The following is a 15,402-nucleotide window of genomic DNA, read 5'->3' as shown; positions in this document are numbered from 1 at the left end:
ATTATTGCCTAGAAGAGGTAGACTTAAATTCCTACTCTCCATTAACTAATGTTTTTTTGCCATAGATACCACCATCTGGCTCATGCTGAGAGAGTAGAACCCAAAACTTTAGGGAACTTATTGAGTATCAGCATTTATTTAATGCATTATAAAAGTTCTTCAAAAAATCAGTACAGCACTTTGTTAGACTTTAGATTATTTTTTGTTCCGTTTTGAGTTCTTGCAAAGATGTCTGGGTTGACATAGCAATTCATCTTGCCTTTCTTAACTGCCAGTAAACTTGATAATTAAGAAACTTTAGAGAGGGAAAAATGCATATTTTGCATAAATTACAAAAGCAAAAGACTAGATCATCCTTCCCCATCTTGGGCAAGGGGATGATGGGAGTTGATGTCCCAAACATCTGGAGGCCACAAAATTGGGGGAGGCTGGGCTAGATTGTCACAAATATATATATAAAGTAGCATGAGTTATCTCTAAGATCAGTCTACTCTTAATCAATGGTTGAGTTGAGAGATCTGCTGTTGTGCAAAGTAACTTTCAATTTCTGTATAGGGAAGATGCACAATTTGTAGCCCATGGCAATATTTCCTCTGCAAGGATAAATACCACATTTTAATGCTGAATCATTCTGTTTAAATCCTTTTATTTTCTTTCCCAGGATTATAAGTGTCACTTAGGAAGAACTGTCAGATCCAAAATATTGACCATGGCCTCGCGCATTGGCTTGCGGATGCAGCTCATGCGAGAGCAAGTGCAGCAAGAGGAACAACGGGAGCGCATGCAGCAGCAGGAAATGATGCATTACATGCAACAACAGCAGCAAATGCCAATGGCTCCAACCCCTGCCATCAACACACCTGTTAATTTCCAGTCACCACCCTCTGTGCCAGGCGAAGTCTTAAAGGTACAGTTCCAGTAAATAAAGTCTTGGCAATCCCTAGTGAGAGAGCCAAGTGAAATAGCCATGAAGGTATCAAAATTGCAAAAATGAATGTCTTCTGTTTACAAATCAATGAATACCTTCATTTCAAATACATATGTGAACACATAAGTGGAGGAAAAGATCTATATATACAAGCTTTTATAAATTTGGATTTGTTAAGAATGACCATCCTTTCTTTTCTTTAAATATGATTTTTTTATGCATAAACACAAAGGATGTGACCCTAACAAAACCAATAACCTTGATGAAGATTTCATGACATGAGTCAAGCTAGTACTCATCTGGGGGCCCTGCAGTGACGCTGGGTCAGTTATATGCCACAACCACTGCGGGACTTTTTGTTGAAGCTGCGTGGTAAAAAAGTTGGGAACTTACCCCAAATTTTCTTAAAAGTGGGATCAACACGGGTGTTCTACCACATGACCTTGCTCTGGGATTGAGCTGGGGGTGGATGGTGATACCTGATTGGTTGCTGGAAGCTGGCAGACGGCAGGATTGTGTTAATTAACTCCTCCTGTGTTGTGTTAATTCACTCCAATTTATATCTGAAACTGTGCATTTATGGAGGAAGCTTTTATCCTTTACTTTGCTGATGCACAGCTGTGCATCTCCAGTTTATAAAAATAGAGAACTGCTGGTTCCCTGATCATTTGCTCTAATGGGATGAAAGTGGGATGGGGGAGATTCTCATAGGGAGAGCATCCCCCATGTTTCACCCCATTAGAGTAAACTGTCAGGGAACGCAGCAGATCTCTGTTTTTATAAACTGGAGATGCACAGCTGTGCATCAGCAAAGAAAAGGATAAAAGCTCCCTCCACAAATGCACAGATCCTCCCTTCAGATCCTGCCTTGGATAACTTGGGTTTTTTTGCTTCTTCTCAGAAAAGTGGGCATAATGTGGGGAGCTATTACTTCCATCTTGTCGTCCCCCAATCCAGAAGTATGTTTTCCCCAGCACTGAAAATCCAGCTTTTAGGAACAGCCAGCTCTGCCGTATAACTGATGGAGCAGAGCCGATTTCATCATACTGATGAATAAGAGCAACGGGCTTTCCTCCTGTGCTTGTCAAGATGAAGCCCTGGTACTTTTCCAGGTTATGCATTGAACATTACTCAGGGGTTCCCCCCCCCCCCCCCGGCAGATATTTTCAGTTGAAAGTTATTGCCTTCTTTTACAATGCTACCGTCTCTCTCCTCTCCTTATTTTTCAATGGTTTTTTTTTTAGGTTCAGTCCTTTCTGGAGAATCCTACCACGTACCACCTGCAGCGGTCACGAGACAAGAAGGTCAAAGAATACCTGTCCGAAACCTATGGGAACAAGTTTGCTCCGCTGCTCAGTGCCCCTTCTCCCAAGCCTCCGCCTTCTGCTTCACCTGGTGTGAGGCCAAGCCATGTCATGTCCTCTTCTGCAGGCAACAGCACCCCCAATAGTCCAATGGCAATGCTCAACATTGGCTCCAACCCAGAAAGGGAGGTGTGTAAGTTGTATTTCTGGGGAGATGGGGATTTCTTGGGAGAGGGCAGTGGACAATGCTTTAAGTGGCATGTGGACCCAGCTGTGCTTTTCTTGGTACCGTACAGTAGGGGATGTATGAGAATTCATTTAAATTAGATTTTGGTCAGAATTTACCTCCTGGAACAAATGCAGACCCAAAAACAATCTGTGGTCGAAGTCCATCCGTTTCTGAGCTTGCAGTGTGGTTCACAAAACCAAACCAAAAAAGGGTTCGAGAAATGCATACACTTGAAAAATGTGCATGAAAAATGTGTGCGTTTGACTAATGCACACATGAATGTGTTTTTCTCCCAATGGTCAAAACGTATATTTAAAAAATGCACACATTTGATGCGTACATTTGGAGAAATATGCAAGAAAATATGCACGCGTTTTCGTGCAAAAGAAAACAGATCTTGCGCCCTGATAGGGACACAAGTCAGAATGAGCTACAACAAGGAATTCTGAGGACCTGGATGAGCTCCAGTTTTGTTAGTTTGCACATCTCTATGCTACAAAGAAAGAACATTTGTTATGGGGAAAGCCCAAGTCTGTTCCAGGAACCACTTCTCCTCTCAGAGGGTTGCTTACAGCAGAGCCCCTTCAACAGTGTAGTCATGTCGTTTACCTCTTTCTGGCTTGTATCACTTCATATCTGATTGCTCCTTAATGGAATATCGGCTCATAAAGGACAAAGCAATTGAGCAAATTGAGGCAGAGACAAAGCTAAAATTGTGTTCAGGGAGTTTATAAGGGAGTGTTCCACAGCTCTCCTGCAATCTAAAGACTAGCTACAGCTGCAGCACATGATTCTCCAAGTTGAAAGTTAGGCTTTTGTATCACTATGCATTATAGGAAGCAAAATAAAAACAGGCTGTGGGAACTTTCATCTCAATTCTTTTCCAGCAGGTGATACTGTAGGGCAGTGGAGGTCCATAGAATCATAGAGTAGTAGAGTTGGAAGGGGCCTGTAAGCCCATCGAGTCCAACCCCCTGCTCAATGCAGGAAGCCACCCTACAGCATACCTGCCAGGTGGCAGTCCAGCTGCCTCTTGAATGCCTCTAGTGTGGGAGAGCCCACAACCTCCCTAGGTTACTGGTTCCATTGTCGTACTGCTCTAACAGTCAGGAAGTTTTTCCTGATGTCCAGCCAGAATCTGGCTTCCTGTAACTTGAGCCCATTATTCCGTCTCCTCCACTCGAATGATCGAGAAGAGATCCTGGCCCTCCTTTCTGTTGTGGTTGGTGGTTCTGATGTCAGTGGGGTACGCTAAAGCTCCTTTACTCGGAACAGATTCTCCGGCCCACTGACATCGGGGCCACCAGCCTCCACTGGTGTAGGGGCACATGAAAGCAAACCTTCTTTATAAGAAGCTGCCTTGGGAAGGCTCTTGCCCTGAAAAGTGGATTAGAAATACTTTAAATAAATAAAAATAAATTATTTAAATTTTTATTTTAAATAAATAAAAATAAAAATGTGAAGCATATGTTTCCCAGGCACATACAGGCAAAAACAGTATTCATTTATTTTTTTAAAAAAACCAGTATTGTTGACTGAGTTGAAAAAATCCCTCCTATTTCTGAAATGCCACTTTCTCCTTCAGATAGATGACGTCATTGAAGACATCATGCAGCTGACCACTACAGTTGGATGTATTAACCCAGAAATTCATATGCCCAATACTGTGAGTGTCTCGGCTTTTTGCGTCTTGTGGTTCGGTGGGGAGGGAATAATGGAGGAAGGAAAGCTACAAGATCATTGTGTCCTGGATTAAGGGTAGGGAAGCTTTAGTAGGAATCTTACAGTGACTCTCCTAGAGGAAGGAAATATGTTCCAGTGTGCTCATAATATCCGTTTATCTAGGTCAAGAGTGGGCAACACATGGCCTGCAAGCATCATGTACCCCCCCAACCTATGTTGTGCTTCCCCCCACTGCTAAAATGCCATTGCCAAATTGCTACCAAATTTAGGTGCTGCAGCAGCACCGGTGGGGGGAAAAAATGGAGCATTTCCGCTTTAAAACAAGGGGTAAGGTGAGAACATCCCTTGTTTTAATGGAAAATCGCACTCTTCTGGCTCTTCCTGGAAACATGGCTTTGTTGCAGGCATGCCGGCAGGGAGGTGTGTGTGCAATTTCCAGTGGAGTGCAGGGGGCGGGAGTGTGGAATTGGCCCCCAGACCCTCCAGTCTTGCCCCACCTCTGATCTACATGCTATTTCCCCACCCACCCCAATCTCTGTGTGTAATGATCTTGGAATTTGAGAGTGTTCCATTGAAGGTGAAGGCATTCCCCCCAACCCCCGAACATACAGTGCCATCCCTGCTGTTGGGATTACACAGCACATAAGAATGGAGTTGCCATTTTATGTGCTGCTTCAGGCCTGCTGCCTTATGTTCCAGCATAACAGCTGGTAAGGAGATGATGACGATGATGGTGATGTGTTAATAGATTTATATCCTGCTTACTATATTTAAAAATATCTCTAAGAGGTTTACAAAAGAATTTCAATGCATTAAAATACAATTAATTGCTAAACCAATAATAATTGCCAGAACATTTATATAAAACATTTATAAAAACAGTAAAACGAAAGCACCACCACAATTAACAAACTGGGCAATGCCCTCACTCAGGGAAGGCCTTTAATTGGCATCTAAAGCATGCTACAGTTGGCACCTCCGGAATACTAGCAGGGAGGTCAGTTCCATAAGGTGAGCGCTACGAAAGAGAAGGCCCACTTCCATATTGCTGCAAGACGGCAACCTACAGGTTGTGATGAAACCAGCTGGACCTCCTCCAATGATCTTAATAATCTCACAAGTCTGTATTGGGGAAAGTGATCATTATTTAATGATCACGTAGGTGCACAGAAGATATACATGTACCTCTCTTATGATAGAATATAAGTAACTGCTACACTGAGTCAGATCTTTAGTCCAGCTAAACCCATGCTGTGTACTCCGACTAGAATGGAGTCATGGGCCAGTCCTGTTATCTCAGGTTCTTTAACTGGGCATGCGAAAGACTGAACCTTGGGAACTTAACTATGCCAAGATAGTGCTGTACTAGTAAATGATGGTCTTTCCTCAGAGAAAGACATAAGCTCTTCAGTTTTTGCATAGACTAGAACTGGTCTGGGAATAGAAGGATGCCATTAGCGGGGTTGGCTTTGGCTGCAGCCTGACTGACTGTGTTCAGTCCTGGTCCTGGTCTGGCCAGGTGCCAGGCTGACTGGGAAAGCATGCATCTCCCTTCTCATCACTCCACAGACGGCCCTTGCTGTCATTCTTCTTGCATACTAAAGTCCGTGATGAATGTTTACTTGAACCTGAACTAGAGACAACTGGCCATGGCATCCTTGTGTGTGAGAAGAGGGCCAATGTAATAGATATTGTGCCTTCCTCCAGATAACTTGAAACTTCAGTTGGAAAACCACAAATTAGTGTAATGTAGTGGTTAGAGTGTTGGACTGGGAGTCAGGAGGTCCGGGTTCTAGTCCCCACTTGGCTATGAAGCTTACTGGGTAACTTTGGGCTAGTCAAAGACTTGGCCAAACCTACCTCACAGGATTGTTGTTGTGAGGATAAAGTGGAGAGGAGGGGGTTGCATATCCTGCCTTGAGTTCCTTAAGGAGGAAAACAGGTGGGATATAAATGTAATTGTTAAATAAATAAATAAATAAATAAATAAATAAGACTAGCCCATCTGACCTTGGGAGGAATTCCTGCATTGAGGACTTGTGTGAAAATATAGAAAATCTGCATGACGGATACTGAACTGGCCTGGAGCTTATGGGAAATCTCAGCCTAAATTTAAACCATAAACCAATGAGCTGCAACTGAGATACAGGGTGTAGATTCAATCTCTGGTTTCTTTTGCAGCAGCAAGTGATTTGGAGTCACCATTTGGCAGCAATCAAATGTTACACAGGTTCCATTGTCACACATATTTTTCGACATGGAAGCTGCTTCCCTGTGGCAAGATCATCTGCTGCTATGGCGTGTCTGTGAATCCATGGGCATTGGGTATGGGTCATTTGTGGCTGGAAGGAAGCGCAGCAGTTGAGCTTGAAGAACCCTTGCAATTGCCCCTGCCCAGTGTTCATGGGGTGCTGATACTCATGCATTACTGTAATAGCACGGGTTCTCTCCATGGGGATGCAGCTCCCATGTGGCTCTAGATACGGCTGATAGCATCATCAGACGAGCATTTTATTGCATGCTCGTTACTGGGCACTCATGGATTTTTGCGTGTCCTGTTCTCGGTGTCGTCTGCTTCCTGCGTGCCTCACAGACCTGTCTAGCTTTCTTCGCGCGACAAAAAAAGACCCCGGTAAATCTGAATTATTTTTGAGATGGCTCATGCCGCTATTTTCTGCTGTGTGCAGGAGAAGCAGCATGATCAAAACGGCCCACTGAATGGGCCACGAGCATGTTGTTTACTTCCTCTTTCAAAAGAGGAAGTAATGGGCAAAAAGTGACAGTGAGGAAACACAATTTCCCCCCATGTGATGATGCTCTGAATGAAGCACAAGTCGCCTGAATATATGAAATGCACTTCGATTGCACCAGACTTTGAGTAGGCTGTGACAATGCAGTTTGGTGAAATATCCCCTCCATATTGAAATGTTGACCATCAACCTAAAGCAGGGCTGGGCAACTTGTAGCCTAGATATTTGGGCCTACAGCTCTCCTGATGCTACACCATTGGCTATATTGGCTGGGACTGATGGGAGATGTAGGCCAAAAGATCTGGAAGGCCACAAGTTGCCACCCCATCACCTGATTTTTTTTATCTCTTGGAAGAAGTCACCGCCACTCATTGAGGGGGAAAATATGGACTTTGCATCTAGCTGGTGCCCTGTTGTTTTGCCCCTCATTCTGTCACCCTGTATTTTCCTTTGCTAAAATAACGTTTTGTTTTGTTCTGCTCCTTTCTCTTCCAGCTGCCACTGTCCAGCAGCCATATGAATGTGTATAGCAGTGACCTTCAGATGACACCCTCTTTGGTGGGCATCACCAGCAGCTCTTGCCCTGCTGATCTCACTCAGAAGAGAGAGCTCACAGGTAACTTGGCAGGGTGTGTGTGGCCCGTGGGCTCTCCGTTGACTTGTTGGGGCAATTTTTAGCCCCAGGGTATAGTCTAAGGGGAATCTGTTTGGACATACAGATATGTGCATACATGCACATGGGCGTTAAACATCACTCTCGTTTCTCTTTGCTCACTGTTTTGCCTGACAGCTTGTTCTTTTTTCTCTAGATGCTGAGAGCCGTGCTTTGGCTAAGGAACGGCAGAAGAAAGACAATCATAATCTGAGTGAGTGATGGTTGGTTAAAACATGAAGTTGGAATACCTTCCCAAATTCTCTTCAATGCTCCCTATCATGTTTGCCCTTACTCATTCTCTGGTGCATCTGGTTTATGGGCTGTACAGTAACACAATGTTCTTATACACCAACATCAAAATTCCACGGCTATGTTAATGCAACGATCTAGCTTAACCTCATGCAGAATTCCAAAGTGTGAATGGAGATGTTAGCAACACTCCATAGTTGTTGCCTATGCATAGAGCTGGTCGGTCCTCGTGCGGACCTTTTCTGTTTTCTTTTTCTGCCATGGACTGTTCTGCTTGGCACAAAAAGCTGTTCAAGTTATTAGACAAGCCATTTTATCACCTGATTGGTTCAGAGAAAAGGGCTTTTTCTGCCCTATTTTTTCTATTTCCAGCACTGTTAAAGCATAGTTTTATGTAATTGTGCTGTCTTGGTCTGGAAGAAATATGCAATCGCACATGTATCTATTAGATTTAATGTTATAAACAGGCATCAGTTTGTAATGTAATTACAAATGAGCATAAAGAATAATAAGCCCACAGCTGCTTTTGGATAGGCAATGAAAGCCAGCTTGTCAGCCTGGGGGATTGCCTTTTTTGATATGACATAACTAGAGATGGGGGAGTGTGCATTTTAATGTGAACTTACCTAATTTTGCACTTTCAAACCAATATACAAACCAAGACTCAGTTATCCTTCAAATTTCACACTTTCCCAAATTTTGCAATGGAGATCTCGAATAGCCAAAGCTCTCTGTACACAAAATGCACACACAGAGGGAAAAGTGCACACAAAAATGCATATATTAGGAAGATAACATGCTTGCAAAATGCTTGTAAAAATATGTATATTAGTCAGTTTTTATGCATTTTTTCCCCCAGCATTCAGAACAATCCAGATTTAAGGTTGGAAAAATTCTCAGTTTAGGATGAACTAAATTTAAGATTGGAAAAATGAGAAACTTGGAGAAATCAAAAATGACAGACTCACCCATCCCTAGACATGTGATTATTTATAACGTTACACACTACCCACTTCCTGAAGCAGTCCAGGGGGTCCAGGGGGTGCACTGTTGGGATTTGACTTCCCTTTGAAGGAGAGATGTTGGTTTTGTAATACTTGTTTTATTTACAAATATAAAAGTGGAGTATATGTGGAAACAAATGATATACACACTCCAACCAGGCTGCAAGTCTGCTACCTACCTCACACAGGTCTCCAGAAAGAGGCACCGTGCACCCCAAGATGTTTCCATCCTTTTGGCTAACTCTTTGCCTCTCTGTGTTACACCAAGATTGCTTCATTTTGTTACACACACGCACACAGCATGCAGGGTCATGTACACCTACACATGCACTCATAGATTGGAGTGTGCGCACATGCATGCATCCTATAATGGCACATGTACACATTAATGAATATGGAGGATCATGGAACTTTGAAGTTCTGTTTTGCTGTGCTCAGGTGGATATATTATGTAATTGTCCATTACCATGTTGTTTATTTTAGGGCTGCTGTATTTAATCATAATTATCAGTTAAACATCTTGATTATTAAATAAAACAGGTGCTGCAGAGTCATCAGTTAGCAGATTCCAAAAATTCTCTCTCTATATATATATATGCAAACTACTTAAACTGCCAATGGCAAGAGCCATCATAAAAGAGGTATTCCAATCCTGTGTGATTGAGGACAGGGATTGCTCTACTGAAATTATGTCTACTGTGACACCATACATGCATGCATAATTGAAAAACAAAGGAAGTGCGGTCCTTTTCTTTAGAATAATTGTTTTTTATATGTAAATTTATCTAGAATTGACTGATTGGTTGATTTGTTTTCTTTAATCAAGCAACAGCCATTTATTTCAGCCCCTTGATGCTCAGTTTGCTTTTTACAAAGGTGAGATACTTTAAGAAATACTAGATTTCCCCCTATTTTTCTTTCCCCACTTAGTTGAAAGAAGACGAAGGTTCAACATCAATGATCGTATTAAGGAACTCGGAATGCTGATCCCTAAAGCTGGAGATCTGTAAGTTCTGATACAAGCTGCAGGTTTTTCTGTTTTCTCTTACAGAGACATGAAGGACACCAAGCTGAGAAAGAGGCCATGGGAATAAAGCCACCTGGGAAATTACATTTCATATCCACTGAAAACAGTGTTTTCACTTCTGGCTCAAACAGTCTTCACAACAACTCATGTTTTGCCTCAGAGCTAAAATGCCAAACTTACTTAAAACTTTAAAACAAACGATCCCCCAAACCAAATAAAACTTAGCTTTATTACATGAACTTTTTCCAGATTTTAAACAGAGCTCCTTACTTCTGGAAATATTTGTTTCCAGAAGTGATTATTCAAAAGTCACCGAAGAGTGTGTGTGGCTGTTTCTACACCTGCCTTTTCCCCCTGGAATCATCCCGGGATCATCCCTGTGCATGGAGCAGGCAGGGACGATCCCTCCATTTTCCTGGGATAATCCTGAGGTGTAGAAAGGGGCCCTGTACAAATGTAATACTGCTTTACTGGTTTGAAGTTAGGACAAACCAGTAAACTGCATTATGGAAATTTATTTATTTATTTATTTATTTATTTGTTACATTTATATACCGCCCCATAGCTGAAGCTCACTGGGCGGTTTACAAAAGTTAAAAACAGTAAACATTAAAAGTATACAAAATTTAAAAACATAAAAAACAACAGTATCCATTTAAAAACGACAGTTCTGGGGGTCCGTTAAAAAACAAACTTAGCATTGTTAAATGGTGTTAAAAGCCTGGGAGAAGAGAAAAGTCTTGACCTGGCGCTTAAATGATAACAGTGTTGGCGCCAGGTGAGCCTCATCGGGGAGATAATTCCACAGTTGGGGGGCCACCACCGAAAAGGCTGTCTCCCTTGTTGCCATCCTCCGAGCTTCCCTCGGAGTAGGCATTAGGATGTAGAGTGCAGTGTACGGGTAGGTTCATGTCGGGAGAGGCGTTCCATCAGGTATTGTGGTCCCAAGCCATGTAGAGCTTTATAGGTTAAAACCAGCACCTTAAATTGGGCTCGGAAACGTATAGGCAGCCAATGCAAGCGGGCCAGAATTGGTGTTATATGTTCGAACCTCCTTGTTCCAGTTATCAATCTCGCCGCCGCATTTTGCACAAGCTGCAGCTTCCGAACTGTCTTCAAAGGCTGCCCCATGGAGAGGGCATTGCAGTAATCTAATTTGGAGGTTACCAGACAACTGAAGCTAGGTTATCCCTGTCCAGGTAGGGGCGTAGCTGGGCCACCAACCGGAGTTGGTAGAAAGCACTCCATGCCACCAAGGCCACTTGAGCCTCAAGTGACAGAGATGGGTCTAGGAGAACCCCCAAGCTATGAACCTGCTCCTTCAGGGGGAGTGCAACCCCATTCAGAACCGGTTGAACACCACTTATCCGGTCAGAAGAACCACCCACCAGCAGCATCTCAGTCTTGTCTAGATTGGGTTTCAGTTTATTAGCCCTCATCCAGTCCATTGTTGTAGCCAGGCACTGGTTCAGCACATCCACAGCCTCACCTGATGAAGGTGAAAAGGAGAAGTAAAGCTGTGTGTCATCAGCGTAATGATGACAATGCACTCCAAAACTCTGGATGACCGCACCCAACAGTTTCATGTACATGTTAAACAGCATGGGGGACAAGACTGACCCCTGCAGAACCCCATACTGGAGAATCCACGGGGCTGAGCAGTGTTCCCCAAGCACCACCCTCTGGAGTCAACCCATCAAGTAGGAGTGAAACCACTGCAACACAGTTCCTCCCACTCCCAACTCAGCCAGATGTTCCAGAAGGATACCATGGTTGATGGTATCGAAAGCCACTGAGAGATCAAGGAGAATCAACAGAGTCACACTCCCCCTGTCTTTTCCCCGACATAGGTCATGTACTCTTACAGCCAAACTAAACATGATGGTGGCAGGTAGGGAGAAGGGCTCTTATGAGGTAAGCTTATTTATTTATTTATTTATTTATTACATTTTTATACCGCCCAATAGCCGAAGCTCTCTGGGCGGTTCACAAAAATTAAAACCATCATAAAACAACCAACAAGTTAAAAATACAAATACAAAATACAGTATAAAAAGCACAACCAGGATAAAACCACGCAGCACAATTGATATAAGGTTAAAATACAGAGTTAAAACAGTATAATTTAAATTTTAGTTAAAATTAAGTGTTAAAATACTGAGTGAATAAAAAGGTCTTCAGCTGGCGACGAAAGGAGTACAGTGTAGGAGCCAGGCGGACCTCTCTGGGAGCTCATTCCACAACCGGGGTGCCACAGCGGAGAAAGCCCTCCTCCTAGTAGCCACCTGCCTCACTTCCTTTGGCAGGGGCTCACGGAGAAGGGCCCCTGTAGATGATCTTAAGGTCCGGGTAGGTACATATGGGAGGAGGCGTTCCTTCAAATAACCTGGCCCCAAACCGTTTAGGGCTTTAAATGTCAATACCAGCACTTTGAATCGGGCCCGGACCTGGACTGGCAGCCAATGAAATTGTAAAAGGACTGGCGTAATGTGATTTCGCCAGCTAGTCCCTGTTAGTAAACGGGCTGCCCTGTTTTGTACCAGCTGAAGCTTCCGGACCGTTTTCAAAGGCAGCCCCACGTATAACGCATTGCAGTAATCCAAACGAGAGGTTATCAGAGCATGGATAACTAGCTAGGCACGCTTACCTGATAATAAGCACATTTGAACATAGTGAGAGGTGCTTCTAAGTAAACAAGGACAAGTGGAGGCAGAAGCACCTTAGATAGCTCCTTTAGAGTTCTGACAATTCTGACTGAAACCTGGAGTGGATTCATTGCCACATTGATATCAGAGCCACCAGCCTCCACTGACAAGACCAGGACTGTGCTGTGATAGGTCTCACCAAATTTACAAGTCATGGGGTCCCTTATTTTTATAAAAGTTCTAAACTGGCCTTCCCCATCCTGGTGCCCTCCAGATCTGACTGCAACTCCCATAATTCCCAGCCAGCACATCTGTTGGGCACCAAGTTGTGGGGACAGTTTTTCTATCACGGTAGAGCTCTTTCACTCTACCTGACACAATGCTGCCAGAGAATTTTAAACCAGTTTTCTTTGGGACAAGAAGGAACACTTCTGTGGCAGCTTTGAGGTCTACACCAAAGCAATAGTCCAACAAATCAAAGTAACCAATTGCATCTCAGTTTTTGACTCGTGATATATCATACAAATTGGAAGTTATATTGAAGTACAATGTATGCAAAAAAATACTTTTGAGAATCTTCAAAACGAAAGGAAATGATAAACTCAGACTAGCTCAAAAGTTTTATATATTGTAGTTCTTTCTGGCTACAACATATGTAAGCAAAGCTGCTCCATACAGGAAAAATCTAGAGGATTTTTATTCTCTATGCTTTATCTGATTAGAATTTCAACTTGGTCCTGAGTAGTATTTATCAAACAATCCCGATGTAATCTGAATTGAGCCTCTTGTGTCAATTTCTTAAAAGTAGTAGCAAAGAGTGGTTGTGTAAGAACTTTCAAGGAACAGCTTTTACTCCTCACTCAACCAGTTCAGGCAACACATTTCTCAACGGTGGTTTTAGAACTCCATGGTGGAGTTTTTACACTACTGTTGGAGTTAGAACATGTTGTGTGGGGAGTACCTCCTAAAAACTCAACCGTTGAGTGGAGTTTTCACACTGCGTTGACTAACATGTTGTCTGAACTGAGCCTTTAAGTGAGAGTTCCAGGCCAGCAGGGAAACTGTGGGCTCATTCCTGGCTATTATTTTGAGAGACCACTCCTAGGGATCATCTAAGCATGCCATGTGGCTTGTTGGTGGCACGGCTTAAAAAGTCCACATTACATCCAAGAAAGTTGGCGTTGCGGAGAGACTGCTTCTTTTTTGATTCACACAAGATCAGCCTTCTACAATCTGGTGCCCTTCGGATGTGTTGGACTACAACTCCCAGCACCCCCCATGTTGGTTGGGGAATGCTGGGGGTTGTAGTCCAACACATCAGGACAGCCCCGAGTTGAGGAAGGCCATACAAGATGCATGTGATCTGTCAGTTGTATAATGGCAGGATACAACTTTTTCTGGTGCCAATCTTGCTTTTTCTGCTTGTTTGCCCCACCTTTAAAGCATGCCAGTTTTAAAAGGCAGGCAATTATTTTTAGTGGCAGTTGTGTAAAGACTCCTGACTTGCTTTCTCCGCTGTGGCACCCCGGTTGTGGAACGAGCTCCCCAGAGAGGTCCGCCTGGCGCCTACACTGTACTGCTTTCGTCGCCAGCTGAAGACCTTTTTATTTACTCAGTATTTTAACACTTAATTTTAACTTAAATTTAAATTTTACTGTTTTAATTCTGTATTTTAATCTTATAATCAACTTTGCTGTGTGGTTTTATCCTGGTTGCGCTTTTTATACTGTATTTCGAAATTGTGTTTTTAACCTGTTGGATGTTTTTTGTGGTTTTAATTTTTGTGAACTGCCCAGAGAGCTTCGGCTATTGGGCGGTATAAAAATGTAATAAATAAATAAATAAATAAAAATTTCCTGGAGGGATTTCTTTTGGCTTCAAGAAATGTAAACAAGTCAGTGTCTTGTAAGTTTAGCTCTTCCTTCCATTTGCTCAGAAACGGTCCTCTGTGCATGACTGTCTTAAACGTTTTCTTGAATCTGGAAGTAATCTTTCCAGTCTCTAATGTTCTTTTCCAATGTCTTATTCCAGGGATGTGCGCTGGAACAAAGGGACAATCCTGAAAGCCTCTGTTGATTACATCAGGAGGATGCAGAAGGACTTGCAGAGGTCACGAGATCTTGAGAACCATTCTCGGCGCCTGGAAATGGCAAACAAGCAGCTCTGGCTCCGTATACAGGTAGATCCCCATCCTTCTGTGCTGCCCTGCCAAAATCACTTTGATGTACTTTTAGAAATTGCCTTCCCATCCATCCCCTCATTGAACATATACTAGCTTTCATGCATGACTTCCTTCATCCACCTCCTTTCAGAAGCCTTGTCTCATATTCTCATGCTCTGGGAAAATATAGAAGAAATTCACAGACCTGGCTGCATAGCAGTTTGTTACTGTGGCTTTCACCCATGTGTTCCCTCTATTTGACCATTGCTTTTCAGAAGGTCATGTCCTATTTTGATCTGGCTTGCTGAGGTCCAATCACACATGACTCAGGTGTGTGGATGTGTGGACCCAAGAAGCAGAAACATCCCAGATCACCACAAGAGGGCCACCAATTAGGATAGCTTTAAAAGGGCATTGGATAAATTCCTGGAGGAGAAGGTTATCAGTGGCTACTAATCCTGATGGCTCTGTGCTACCTCCAATATTAGAGGCAGTAAGCCTATATAAACCAGTTGCTGAGGAACATGGGCAGGAGAGTGCTGTTATACTTGTGTTATGGTTCTGGTTGGCCACTGTGTGAACAGAATGCTGGACTAGATGGACCCTTGGTCTGATCCAGCGTAGATCTTCTTACGTTTATATGTACTTATCACCTGTTGAGGCTCTGGGTTTTGAAGGATAGTTTTTGAAAATATTTTATTTTTACTTTGGTGTTTTTTTTAAACTGTGCCATCGTGCATTCATTTAAAATATAATTATTTAATAGA

General features: G+C 43.0%; 1 protein-coding gene across 1 annotated transcript in view; it reads left to right on the top strand.

Annotated features, from left to right (window-relative positions):
- Positions 1 to 15,402, top strand: part of TFEB (transcription factor EB) — a 46,913-nt gene that overhangs the window by 23,807 nt on the left and 7,704 nt on the right. The window contains exons 3-9 of the mRNA XM_063141718.1: positions 662 to 907; positions 2,173 to 2,421; positions 4,047 to 4,127; positions 7,390 to 7,510; positions 7,704 to 7,760; positions 9,733 to 9,808; positions 14,506 to 14,653. Coding sequence (XP_062997788.1) covers positions 710 to 907; positions 2,173 to 2,421; positions 4,047 to 4,127; positions 7,390 to 7,510; positions 7,704 to 7,760; positions 9,733 to 9,808; positions 14,506 to 14,653 — 930 coding nt within the window. The 5' untranslated portion in view covers positions 662 to 709. The remainder of the gene's footprint in view (positions 1 to 661; positions 908 to 2,172; positions 2,422 to 4,046; positions 4,128 to 7,389; positions 7,511 to 7,703; positions 7,761 to 9,732; positions 9,809 to 14,505; positions 14,654 to 15,402) is intronic.

The sequence above is a fragment of the Elgaria multicarinata genome, chromosome 1 (assembly GCF_023053635.1).
Source record: "Elgaria multicarinata webbii isolate HBS135686 ecotype San Diego chromosome 1, rElgMul1.1.pri, whole genome shotgun sequence".
NCBI classification, from domain to species: Eukaryota; Metazoa; Chordata; class Lepidosauria; order Squamata; family Anguidae; genus Elgaria; species Elgaria multicarinata.
Note: the sequence above shows the minus strand (reverse complement) of the source record. Positions and strands in the feature narration are given on the sequence as shown.